Source organism: Coregonus clupeaformis, chromosome 30, assembly GCF_020615455.1.
Source record: "Coregonus clupeaformis isolate EN_2021a chromosome 30, ASM2061545v1, whole genome shotgun sequence".
Lineage (NCBI taxonomy): Eukaryota > Metazoa > Chordata > Actinopteri > Salmoniformes > Salmonidae > Coregonus > Coregonus clupeaformis.
The window spans coordinates 13,374,010-13,386,610 of NC_059221.1; the positions used below are offsets into that span (position 1 = coordinate 13,374,010).

At 40.7% G+C, this 12,601-nt stretch overlaps 1 protein-coding gene across 3 annotated transcripts in view; it reads right to left on the minus strand.

Annotated features, from left to right (window-relative positions):
- Nucleotides 1-3,296: 3,296 nt before the first annotated feature.
- The window catches only part of LOC121545872 (myosin light polypeptide 6), a 10,394-nt gene continuing 1,089 nt past the window's right edge, over nucleotides 3,297-12,601 (minus strand). Inside the window, exons 1-6 of one of the 3 annotated variants that reach the window (XM_041856753.1) lie at nucleotides 12,173-12,276; nucleotides 11,673-11,700; nucleotides 6,975-7,118; nucleotides 6,564-6,737; nucleotides 6,111-6,188; nucleotides 3,297-4,131 (exon numbers count right to left, since the gene is read on the minus strand). In XM_041856753.1, the coding sequence (XP_041712687.1) occupies nucleotides 4,103-4,131; nucleotides 6,111-6,188; nucleotides 6,564-6,737; nucleotides 6,975-7,118; nucleotides 11,673-11,700; nucleotides 12,173-12,175 (456 nt within the window). In that variant the 5' untranslated portion in view covers nucleotides 12,176-12,276 and the 3' untranslated portion in view covers nucleotides 3,297-4,102. Of the gene's footprint in view, nucleotides 4,132-6,110; nucleotides 6,189-6,563; nucleotides 6,738-6,974; nucleotides 7,119-11,422; nucleotides 11,451-11,672; nucleotides 11,701-12,172; nucleotides 12,277-12,601 lie in introns of those variants that run through there. The other 2 variants (XM_041856754.1, XM_041856755.1) reach the window with 2 other exon arrangements.

A 12,601-nucleotide genomic window follows, 5' to 3' on the forward strand; every position in this document is an offset into this window, starting at 1 on the left:
CGTTACTTAAATGCACGTATAACCTTCTGTAAATCTAGGACGTTACTTAAATGCACGTATAACCTTCTGTAAATCTAGGACGTTACTTAAATGCACGTATAACCTTCTGTAAATCTAGGACGTTACTTAAATGCACGTATAACCGTCTGTAAATCTAGGACGTTACTTAAATGCACGTATAACCTTCTGTAAATCTAGGACGTTACTTAAATGCTTCCTAAATAATTATGATAAGGATGAATAAGCTACATTACTCTCCACACATTTATGGAGAACCTATGGAATTGTAGCATGGTAAATCAAAACAACATGTCAATACATTATATTTGAGGTGATCTTTTCTGTGCTTAACGTGTCATGTAAAAGGCATGATTAGTTAGAGTTGAAATGTACACCATTAGAAGCAGATTATTGAACTGGATTTGTATCAATAGTCAGTCCCATGCTTGTCACTTTCTCAGACAATAAATCAATATGTAAGCCTGGTAATGATGGGAAATGAACATATACATGAATTATATGCATGGAGATTTTAGTTGAAACTATCATTGTTACTCTCTAAATGATTTAATTGTGTGTTTATATTTAGCATATGCTTTTATACAAAGCGATTTACAGTCATGCGTGCAACATTTTCGTATGGGTTGCCCCAATGGGAATCAGACCCTACGACCCTGGCGGTGCAAGAGCTGTGCTCTACCAACTGAGCCACACACTAATTGTTAGTGTCTAAATACTGTAATTGAATTGAGATCTTGTATTTACAATGTAAAAAAATCTGAACACGGCTGAATGATAAATCTTCCATTATCCATCTTAATTTTCAATAATTAGCTTAGTTTAGCTCTAACTATTATTGACATTGAGAAATAGCCTCACAAGCAGCCTGATCTCGCGAGCTTACATGAATGTTCGCCACGCAGTGGTAATCAGTCTGGTAATTACGAGGCTAATTGAGACATTTATCTCTGGGATTCTCTAGTGATATTTCTCCTATTTATACAGATAAACATTTTTTTCTCTCAGTATTTTCAAATGTGAGGTTGAACTAATTTATGCTTGTATGTCATCTTTGCCCTCTCCTTTTTATTGTCATTTCTCTGTTTAAATATTTAGCCATTCAGAGGGCGATGTCTCCTCCTTGATTGGTTCTTGAATAATTGGCAGAGAGCAGAGGGAAACCTTTAATTAAAGGAGAGAGTTAATGGCCTTCTGCATTCAAAGGGCTTTGGTGAATCTGTTGCCTGTGGGAGCGAGTGGGGGATCTTTACATGTGTGAGGGAGTGTGTGCATGAGAGAGCGAAAGTGTGTATGTGTGAGAGAAGAATACAGAGAGCGAAAGAGAGTGTGTGTGTTTGTGTGCTCAGCCCCCTCTCTTGCTCTCTCCAGTAGTCCTGGCAGATAGATTCCAGTGTAAAATTAATTGGTGGAGAGGGTTTGAGGCAGGTTTCAGGCAATTAGAGGTTCCTTTGTCGAATGCAGAGCCACGAGGATCACACACACAAATAGCAGGATTAAAATAATCAATACACTTCACTTCCATCCAACACAAACACAGGCCTGTGCACGTACACTCAGTAATTAGTGGACAACCTATTCACCCCTGGGCTATGATACCTTACCTTTTGCACGCACACAACCAATAGATCTCTTGGTACCTAATGAGAGGAAATAGTTGACTGGTTGTGAGGGGAATAAGGAAAAGGTAAGGAAGCTGGAGAGGAATCGGTATTGGCAAACTAAGCAACATAACATACAGGATTCTACTGGGGATGTTCCAGAACACTGTCATACAGTTCCATGTTCCAATCCAGAACACTGTCATACAGGATCACACACTGATCAATTAATAACTGTACAATTTCAACGCAAAAATTATAAAATTCAGTCAGTGCTAAGAAAGGTTGAGATTGAAGTGGTTGTAAAATACATAATTAAAGCTCTCTTAATAATAATAATAATAATAATATGCCATTTAGCAGACGCTTTTATCCAAAGCGACTTACAGTCATGTGTGCATACATTTTTAAGTATGGGTGGTCCCGGGGATCGAACCCACTACCCTGGCGTTACAAGCTCCATGCTCTACGAATTGAGCTACAGAGGACCACAACAACCCAGATAGCAGTGTAACAGTAATACAAATACAATCTATATGTATATACACCGATTAATTTCCACAAGATATACTAGGAATGGTATGTACAGCAGTAGATATATTAGTGAGCTATGTCAAGAATTCAGCATATACATAAAAATGCGGTGTGTATAAAACAGTGTAACTAAAATACAATGTACAGTAGTAGAAATATTTGAATGAGCTATGTCGAGAATACAGTATTTAAATACACAGTGTGAAACGGGAAGTGTCCAGTGGTTTAATGTCTCTATTACATGGGACAGCAGCGTTGGCTGTGTGTGTGTGTGTGTGTTTGTGAGTATGAGGTATGTATGTGTGTGTGTGATGGCTTGTGTGTGTATTTTGTGTGAGTAGTGTGCATCACTTGGTAGGCGTCTAGTGATGTCTATTCATCAGTCTGATGGCCTTGTGATAGAAGCAGTTTTTTTGTCTCGGTCTTCCATAACTAAACAATAGTGTGAAATCCTGAATGCGTCCCAAATGGCTCTGGTCAAAAGAAGTGCACTACACAGGGAATATGGTGCCATTTGGGACAGATCAACAGTGTGAACCCCTGTGTTCAGCAGTGTATTAAGGCCACTTAATAGTGTTAAAACAATTATATTACACTGGTGTATGCATTCACTAACTGTAAGTCGCTCTGGATAAGAGTGTCTGCTAAATGACTAAAATGTAAATGTTACAAGAGAACTTTGTAACTATAGAAACATGTTATATGAAGTGAAAACTACTCCCATTGAGTTAGAGCATGCCTTTGCCTACAGTGCAAACTCATGCCAATATTCAACAAAAAGTAGACCTTTAGAATTGTAGTCATTTCATTAGTTACGTTTTGTTATGGTTTCATTGTGGGTTTATGGTTACCGCATAACCTGTCATTCACAAAACATACAGTAGAAGTTGCTTGGATGTGCAGAGTACGAATGGTATTTTTTGCAAGACCCAGCACTGCCCTCTTGTGTCCAATTAATATATTGCAACACATTTGAGCACAAAACACTAGGTAAAAGACTAAATGATTCAGTTAAAACAGATATTTGTGGAAATACAATCATTATACAATAAATATTCATAGGTGTATTATGTTCGCCCTGTCAAATCATGTTCTCACATAATTTCAAATTTTTGTTAGAAAAAACAACAAAGCAAAAACAACTGTTTTCAGAAAATCATTTATTTGAATGCTGCAACAAATTAAGGAACAGAAAAAAACAAATCCACTGAACCGCTCATGGATGTCTATGTTGTCATGATTGTATGGCTTCTTATACATATTGGTTAACTAACTGCATAGCGCTGGCAGCAATAGGAAGGGAGACATTCCCAGCCAAAGCAAGTCTTCACTAGCCTGGTCTCAGATCTTTTTGTGCTGTCTTGACAACTCCATTGCTGTCATTGTCATACCATTGACACAGTTGGCAACTGGCAAGACAGCACAAACAGGTATTGGACCCAGGCTAAGTCTTAGCCAATAATAGGTCATTGGTCACCCACCACAACACTATCCCTCCCCACTGACACAGACAAGCCTGTGGATGTATTGCATCAACAATAATTATTGTCCAACGATAGGTATTAAGTAGCCTGGTCCCAAGACAGCACAAACAGATTTTGGACTCAGGCTAGGTTGGTATGAAGTAATCTATCTTGAAATGTTATTGCAGGTCACGCCAGCAGCACACAAGCTTCTAATTACATGCAAGTTGGTCTCATGCTTAATTCAATGGACCAAAGGGCCAGGCTGATGCATTAAAATAACTTGGGTCACTAATGGTCTTAACTTGGGAATGTAAAGGCACTTTTGAAAATAAAAGACGTGAAGATATAATAGGATAATACAGGAAACGGGCAGGAAGGAAAGGACTGGAAACGAGTTGCAAAAAGGAGGGGAAATATGTCATAGAAATAAACAAGGTAAAAACAAAAAAAACTAAGAATAGGAAGGAATGTTCTTCTTGATCTTCAACCGCTCATCACCATCCGGACGAGTTCTGTGATGTAAAGAATGAGGGGAAGAAGAGAGAGAAGGGAAAAAACATAAGAATCAATTCACAGCTAATTGGGGATCAACTCCAAATACAGCAACATCCTGTTTGTTTCGAAAATCAACTCTTCGACCTCAACATTGTTTACTTTAGCCCATATAAATGGGATGCTGTTGAAGGAGGTACATCCCTTGTTTGTCTAAGTCCATGAGTAGAGGAGAGTGGGGACGAGGGAGTAGGACAGAGGTTGAGAGATCATCTCTACAGTATCTCCTACTCCGCCAAAGTGGATGGATTTGGCCAGGAGGACTGGTCTAGGATCCAAGAGACCGTTAAAGAAGAGAACCCATCTTTGTTTTCTCTATGAGGCACAGATCAGGGGGGAAGAGATTGGAACAGCGAGATTGGGGGATCCGCAGAGATCTCAATAGCACTCAGCTATAATCAGTGTCCATAAGAAGAGATCTCCAGCAAAAATAGCAAATTCACTGCAATTTTGTGGTTAGTAACAGGGAGGAGTGACTCGTCTGTTATGGCAGAGCTGGGGGAAATATGCTAAGATATGCTCACATTGATTAAAATGGTCAATTTAGTGTTAATTCTCATGTAGGGGCTTTCACAAAGAGACTCCAAGGCAAACTGCCTATTTTGGTGGCAGCATAGCATTCATGTGATGAGAGGCCCAAATGAGAAAATTGCATTGTGGGTAATAACCTGCTGCAAAAAGTGCTCAATTACATTATCCAGCCCAGCTCCAAACACAACACGTAGTACAACAACTACTCCTGCTAGAATGCTCTGCATGTATAAACTACCACTCTATAGGGTGAATATCAATTGTATTTCCTCTCTCCTCATCTCCTTCTCAAAACGCATTGAAGGAGAAGGTCCGAGGAAGTGAGGAATACAAATGAGATTCCCCCAATCCTTTAGACAGAGGGGATATCCAGACATGCAGAGGGGTCTGCTGTAGCAGCCATGCTCAGGGTCGAAGAGAGAACAGGGAGAGTCTACCAATGAGTCAAAACCTCCAGTCCAAACTGCAGCACAACAGGGCTCTCTCTCACCAGGCTATCCCACTGCAAGATTTACAATGGATTTATAAGGCAAATAACAGCTTGTGTGTGTGTGTTTTGCAGGGATGCCTAAGCAGGAGAGCCTGGGAAGAACCCATTGTTCAAGTAGGCCCTATAATATACCATCTGCTGCTCTGCTCATACCGGCTCTCAGCCAGACATGATAGTACGGACAAACGCTGTGGAGGAAGAACAGTTACACAGCATGTTACTAATTCGGTTTGTATTCACAGTCTGGTCCTCCCATCACCAAACAGTTAGAGCTGCATCGTTGTGCAGTGACACAGGAGATTGTAATCGCTTGTACTTTCACCACCTCAGTCCAGTTCTTCAGCCAACTGCTTTAAAAGGTAAAAGTCATAGAAAAACAAACCTGTCCACTTATTCAGCCATCAACATTGGCACTTCTCATTTTTATATTTACATTTTAGTCACTTAGCAGATGCTCTTATCCAGAGCGACTTACAGGAAGAATGAGGGTTAAGTGCCTTGCTCAAGGGCACATCGAAAGATTTTTCACCTAGTCGGCTCAGGGATTCGAACCAGCCACCTTTCGGTTACTAGCCCAATGCTCTTAACCTCTAGGCTACCTGCTGCCTGCAAGATCTCGCCATCAATATTGATCTCTGCATAAACAAACCCTGGCTCTAAAACATCCGTATCTTCATTTTGTACACACCGTAGCCCAGAAATCCTCCCCGCCACAACTTCCACACTTTACCTCTCTCCACACAGCAAGGAAACATGCATGGTCATCATTGCATAACCAGGGTGTTGTGGTTAGAAGTAGAAGTTGTGTAAGGGTGGTGGGGTACTTACAAAACATTAACCTAATCAGACCCAACAACAGATCCTGGTGTATCCTCTATCTCCATCTTTCATTCTCAGTTTCTCCTCCCTCCCTCTCACCTTCATAGTTAATACAGCCATTAGCGTCCTCGTGTCCGGCAAGAAGTGTCTCTACCTCCTCCTCTGTCATCTTCTCCCCTGAAAGACATACAAATACAAATTAATATATTAGTAAAGTATCCTCGGTAAATTGACAATAGCTACACTGTTATGTTCAAAAGTCGTGTTCTCATTGGTTTTCAACTTAAAAATAACACACTTATCGGTAATTGTCTGAAATCTGAAATGTGGCTTGATGTTTGTGCTGTAATGAAAAATGATTGTCACATTACAGGTGTCAACTTTACAGAATATCTTTGCGATATTTTGGATGTATATTTTCTGAGTCAACTTCCAAATTAGATTACCTTTTGAACAGGGATTTTCATTCTGCATTAAATAAAGAAAAACATTCTTAAAATATCTTTCCTCAGATGTGGATGAGAGTAAAAGAATGAAGCGCCAGTAACCCACCTAGTGTGGTGAGGACGTGACGTAGCTCTGCCCCCATTACGGTTCCGTTGCCCTCCTTATCAAAGACACGCAGCCCCTCAACGAAATCCTCAAAGGAGCCCTGGTCCTTATTTTTAGCGATGGCCTGCAGCATGGGCAGGAACTGCTCAAAGTCAAGCATTTTGTGGTTCATCTCTGAACAAGTAGAAACAGAGGAAATTAATGAATTGATGATATGAATGAACACAGGGGTCTGAACATCACAACCATTTTAGCACAAAAGTGATCGCTGCTCAAAGGTGGTTAGAGCATTTTGGCAACGGATAAGGCTTTCGTTTGTGAAAATTCAAAGAATCCTGGTCCAAACAAGTTCTGGTTGAGACATGTCTAGGGCACAGAAACACTGTTATACAGTATTTTATTGTATCTCACCCTCAGCCTTGGGGTTGCCCAGTACCTTAAGGACCTCTGCATTGACGGGGTTCTGTCCCAATGCCCGCATGACGTCACCACACTGACTGTAACTGATCTTCCCATCACCGGTTCTGTCGAAGAGGAGGAAGGCCTCCTTAAACTCTAGAGGAGGGAGGGAGATATGGGTTAGTGTGAGGAGAGAATGAGTGGGTGTGGGAGTGGATGTAAAATTGTTAGGAGGAGATGGAGGAAAAAGGGAAAAGTTGGAAATGCAAGAGAGAGGTTGGATATGTAAGACAGGCCAGAGCAACAAAAAATAAATCACCAATCAATATGATAACAACCGATAGTGTGTATTACTTCAGGTAGTTTTAGCTAAAATAAAACATTCGCGAACATTGTTTCACAACATCAGCTTATTCCATTAATGAATGAATCATGGTCTCCCTTCACCTGACCAGTGGGATCAACACAGTGGCACTTAGGAAAGTAAAATGAGATAGCACCAACTACAGTGGAGTGGGTAGCCTAAAGCCCAATTCAAACGGAAAGCATTATTTTTTAAGCGCGCGAACGAGTGTGCTCACGCTGGAAATAGAATGCATACGAGTTAGAGAAAATAGACAGGCCATGAGCGTCAACGGCGTCATAGCGCGTCAAATTAGAAAGCAAGCCTATTTTTCACACGTCTACGTGGAGCAATGCTGGTAAAAATAAGCAGAGAAATTGCGTGGGTCGTGTGTAGAAAAGGAATTAGAGGAATTCTTATGATCTTCCCTATGCTAAGTAGACTAAAGATGTAGTTTAAAATGTATTCGCCTGTAAGCTAAGGTTTATCAGTCAAATAGGCTACATATTTTTAAAACAATTGCAGCCTACCCGTGCTGATTTCGATCACAGGCATATAGCCTGAGCAGGCCATGGACGGAAAACTTGAGAATAACGTTACTGTTTGTAGAAGAATGAGACTTGGTTGTTTACAACTCAGGTTTATTAGCTACAACATCCTCGTGAGCTAGCAAAGCAACGGGTTTAGCATACATTACCGGTCAAAAGTTTTAGAACACCTACTCATTCAAGGGTTTATCTTTATTTTTTACTATTTTCTATATTGTAGAATAACAGTGAAGACATCAAAACTATGAAATAACACATATGGAATCATGTAGTAAGCAAAAAGTGTTAAACAAATCAAAATATATTTTATATTTGAGATTCTTCAAATAGCCACCCTTTGCCTTGATGACAGCTTTGCACACTCTTGGCATTCTCTCAACCAGCTTCATGAGGTAGTCACCTGGAATGCATTTCAATTAACAGGTGTGCCTTGTTAAAAGTTAATTTGTGGAATTTATTTCCTTCTTAAGGCGTTTGCACCAATCAGTTGTGTTGTGACAAGGTAGGGGGGGTATACAGAAGATAGCCCTATTTGGTAAAAGACCAAGTCCATTTTATGTCAAGAACAGCTCAAATAAGCAAAGAGAAATGACAGTCCATCATTACTTTAAGACATGAAGGTCAGTGAATACGGAAAATGTCAAGAACTTTCCAAGTTTCTTCAAGTGCAGTCGTAAAAACCATCAAGCGCTACGATGAAACTGGCTCTCATGAGGGCCGCCACAGGAAAGGAAGACCCAGAGTTACCTCTGCTGAGGGGATAAGTTCACTTTTTTGGTTACTACATGATTCCATAGGTGTTATTTCATAGTTTAGATGTCTTCACTATTATTCTACAATGTAGAAAATAGTAAAAATAAAGAAAAACCCTTGAATTAGTAGATGTTCTAAAACTTTTGACTGGTAGTGTAGGTACGGTGGCTCCCGTAGGATGGGGGAAGAAAACACCTGAGCAGAATGACATTACCTTGGCAAGGCTGGAGAACATTATCCACCGTAGCCACATATGACAAAGGTTCCCCTTTTAATTGAACAACACCCAGTTCACTAATTTTTTTTATTTTTATTTCACCTTTATTTAACCAGGTAAACCAGTTGAGAACAGGTTCTCATTTACAACTGCGACCTGGCCAAGATAAAGCAAAGCAGTGCAATAAAAACAACACAGAGTTACATATGGGGTAAAAAAACATAAAGTCAAAAATACAACAGAAAATATATATACAGTGTGTGCAAATGTAGCAAGTTATGGAGGTAAGGCAATAAATAGGCTATAGTGCAGAATAATTACAATAGTATTAACACTGGAATGAGAGATGTGCAAGAGATTATGTGCAAATAGAGATACTGGGGTGCAAAAGAGCAAAATAAATAACAATATAGGGATGAGGTAGTTGGGTGGGCTAATTTCAGATGGGCTGTGTACAGGTGCAGTGATCGGTAAGGTGCTCTGACAAATGATGCTTAAAGTTAGTGAGGGAGATAAGAGTCTCCAGCTTCAGAGATTTTTGCAATTCGTTCCAGTCATTGGCAGCAGAGAACTGGAAGGAATGGCGGCCAAAGGAGGTGTTGGCTTTGGGAATGACCAGTGAGATATACCTGCTGGAGCGCAGACTACGGGTGGGTGCTGCTATGGTGACCAATGAGCTAAGATAAGGCGGGGATTTGCCTAGCAGTGATTTATAGATGGCCTGGAGCCAGTGGGTTTGACGACGAACATGTAGTGAGGACCAGCCAACAAGAGCGTACAGGTCACAGTGGTGGGTAGTGTATGGGGCTTTGGAGACAAAACGGATGGCACTGTGATAGACTACATCCAATTTGCTGAGTAGAGTGTTGGAGGCTATTTTGTAAATGACATCGCCGAAGTCAAGGATCGGTAGGATAGTCAGTTTTACGAGGGCATGTTTGGCAGCATGAGTGAAGGAGGCTTTGTTGCGAAATAGGAAGCCGATTCTAGATTTAACTTTGGATTGGAGATTCTTTATGTGAGTCTGGAAGTTGAGTTTACAGTCTAACCAGACACCTAGGTATTTGTAGTTGTCCACATACTCTAGGTCAGACCCGTCGAGAGTGGTGATTCTAGTCGGGTGGGCGGGTGCCAGCAGCGTTCGATTGAAAAGCATGCCAATGTCTACATCCACATTAACAAGTGATGACAAACAAGTCAAACTAAAAAGACACAAGATGCTAATCCGCTACATAGCCTACACTTACTATCATGAGCTTTGTAAATTATCCTAATTAGGCTAACACTGTAGACTCAAACATCAACAAGGGAAAAAATCTGATATTAATTCCTATGTAACCAACACTTCTGAGTCTTCGCACCAGTAAGTTCTCAAATGTCGTAATCTCCTTTGTGCATTTACTTCCATCTGAATATTTGATGACCTTAAATAGGTCTGTGTAATTTAAGGTCAGGAGATGTTATCTAAGCCTTCCAAGGAGACATGCAGGTCTCTACGGAGTATTAGTGTAGGGCATAGAAAACACTGGAAATCCATAGCAGACAATGCAGAAGCAATGATAGACTGATCTCAAAAAGGATTTAGCTGACCATCCTTAAACAGACAGGTCGATTAGTAGTAACAAAGTCTTATAAAGAAGCTGGCCGAACTAACTAGAAAGGGCCCATAAACAACTAAAAGGCCTAGAAGGAGAAATTATGTAACCGCTTGGTGGTGGTCTCTCAATTCTAGGACCACTTATCACACTAGGGGTCAATTCCTGTTCAATTCTGTGAAATCTGGAAGTAAACTGAAAAGGAAGTACATTTAAATTAAAAGTGTCCATATACTTCCCAAATTGACTGAATTGAAGTGGAATTGACCGCAACCCTGGCCTGCAGAGTATGGGATATCCCTTCAGAACCCCAGGCAAACACAGCACTTGTCTGTTGTGCTTTTTCCTGTTCTCAGGAATGTGCCTCCCTCTTCCCTCATGGCCCGCTGAGTTCCATTTCCCAACACCATATTAGGTCATGGAGGAGCGAGGGAGGGAGAGCTGTTTTCTGTCAACCATGATTAAACAAGGCAGGGAGTGGAGAAGACTCATCTACTAGTCTGTGTCTAACTCCAAAAAAGGAAAGGGAACACTCCAGGGGAGATGACAAGCTAGTAAAATAGCATGCAAACTTTTATGGTACATGGGAATGGGACAATTGGGAATGTATGAAGTTTGATGCAAACACAGAAAGTGGAGTGATGACCTATGGTATGCAAAAGGTGGATTTCCTGTCTATAGAAATGCACCAACAAACACACCAGGAGCCTATTACTACCTTGTATACTGGACCTGAGCTAACGAGGATGAAACTAGCTATAAACAGACTTTCTACTGACAGAAAAAAAACCAGGAAACAGACATTACACAATGGGCTAAAATAACAGGCTAGACTCAGTCTGTTATAAAATATACCAGTGACACCTTGTAGCCTAATATCCATGGTGTGACTAGCTATCACAAACTTCTGCATCTGTATCAGACCAACAACATGCCTTAAACACTGTTAGATTCAGGTCCAAGACTCAAGGGCCAAATGTTAGGGTCATTCACCAATAACTCACCATGTATTTGATCCAGGTTAAACTCAATCTGGAAAGAACAAGCAGTAAGGAAATAGTGGTAACTTTGCTACTATAGAGAAATTACAGACAAGGCATAAAGCAGATGATAGATAGTAAAGAAAAAGTAAGACAAGCAAGAAAGAAAATAAGTGGCATTTGTCTCTGAGTTGAGGATGGCAACATGCAATAGTTGGTCAAGTTTGGGGAAATTAGCTAGCTAGCTAATCTAGTTAGCCAGTTTGTAACTCACCCATGATTTGGTCTTCTGAGAAGTCAGACTGTTCAAAGAAAGATAAAGTTAGCGAGCTACTATGATATTGTAAAATCCTGTTGCCAAGGACCAGTGGCTAGCTAGCTCAGCTAACTAGTTAGCTAGGCAGCCAACTTTATCACACCTGCCTTATCTAGGAACTAACGTTAGCTGGCTACTAGTCAGTGAGAAAGACTAACATCTGGGTGACATTTGATTGGAGACAGTGGCAAACTATATAGAGATTTAGCTATTGGTATGCCACCATATATCAAGAAGTTAGGGTTGCTAATCTGGAGAGTAAGGAACTAACGTTAGCCAGTTAGCTAACTAGCGACGATAACGCTAGCTGGCTCTGCTCAATTAAACTGGCTAACTTTTCTAGTTAGCTAGTAAAGTTAGCGAACTGTTAGCTAATTCGACATAGCTACAATTCCGAAATAAGAATAGGATTTCGAGTAGATAGCTAGTTAGTTAATACAGGTTATTGAAGAACCCACCATATCTGTGGCTGTTGGAGTGTGTCGAAGACGTCGGAAGCTGGAGGAATGTGAGGGGTCGTCAACGAGGAAAAGCCCTACTAGTACTAGCACAGTGTTTACTTGCGCGTCATAGCTCCTCTGTGCTGCATCTGCGCAGTGCGCATAAACATGGATTGGGGCCAGGGCAGGGTAGGGTAGGAGTGGCCCCTGCCCTGGCTCTTTTCCATGGTAAAACCAAAGATGATTAGCTATATAACTAGCCCTTTTAATTTTCTCTTTCATCTGTGGTAAAACTTTTAGAAACTGTCATAGGCCTAGCTACATTATACACTGAATGTACATTTCATTTTGGCCTGTTATAGAATTGGTGTTAGATTCCTTAGGTCCTGAGACTAGCTCATTGACTAGGCCACAACCTGTCTAGTCCTCTGATCAATGAGGACAAAG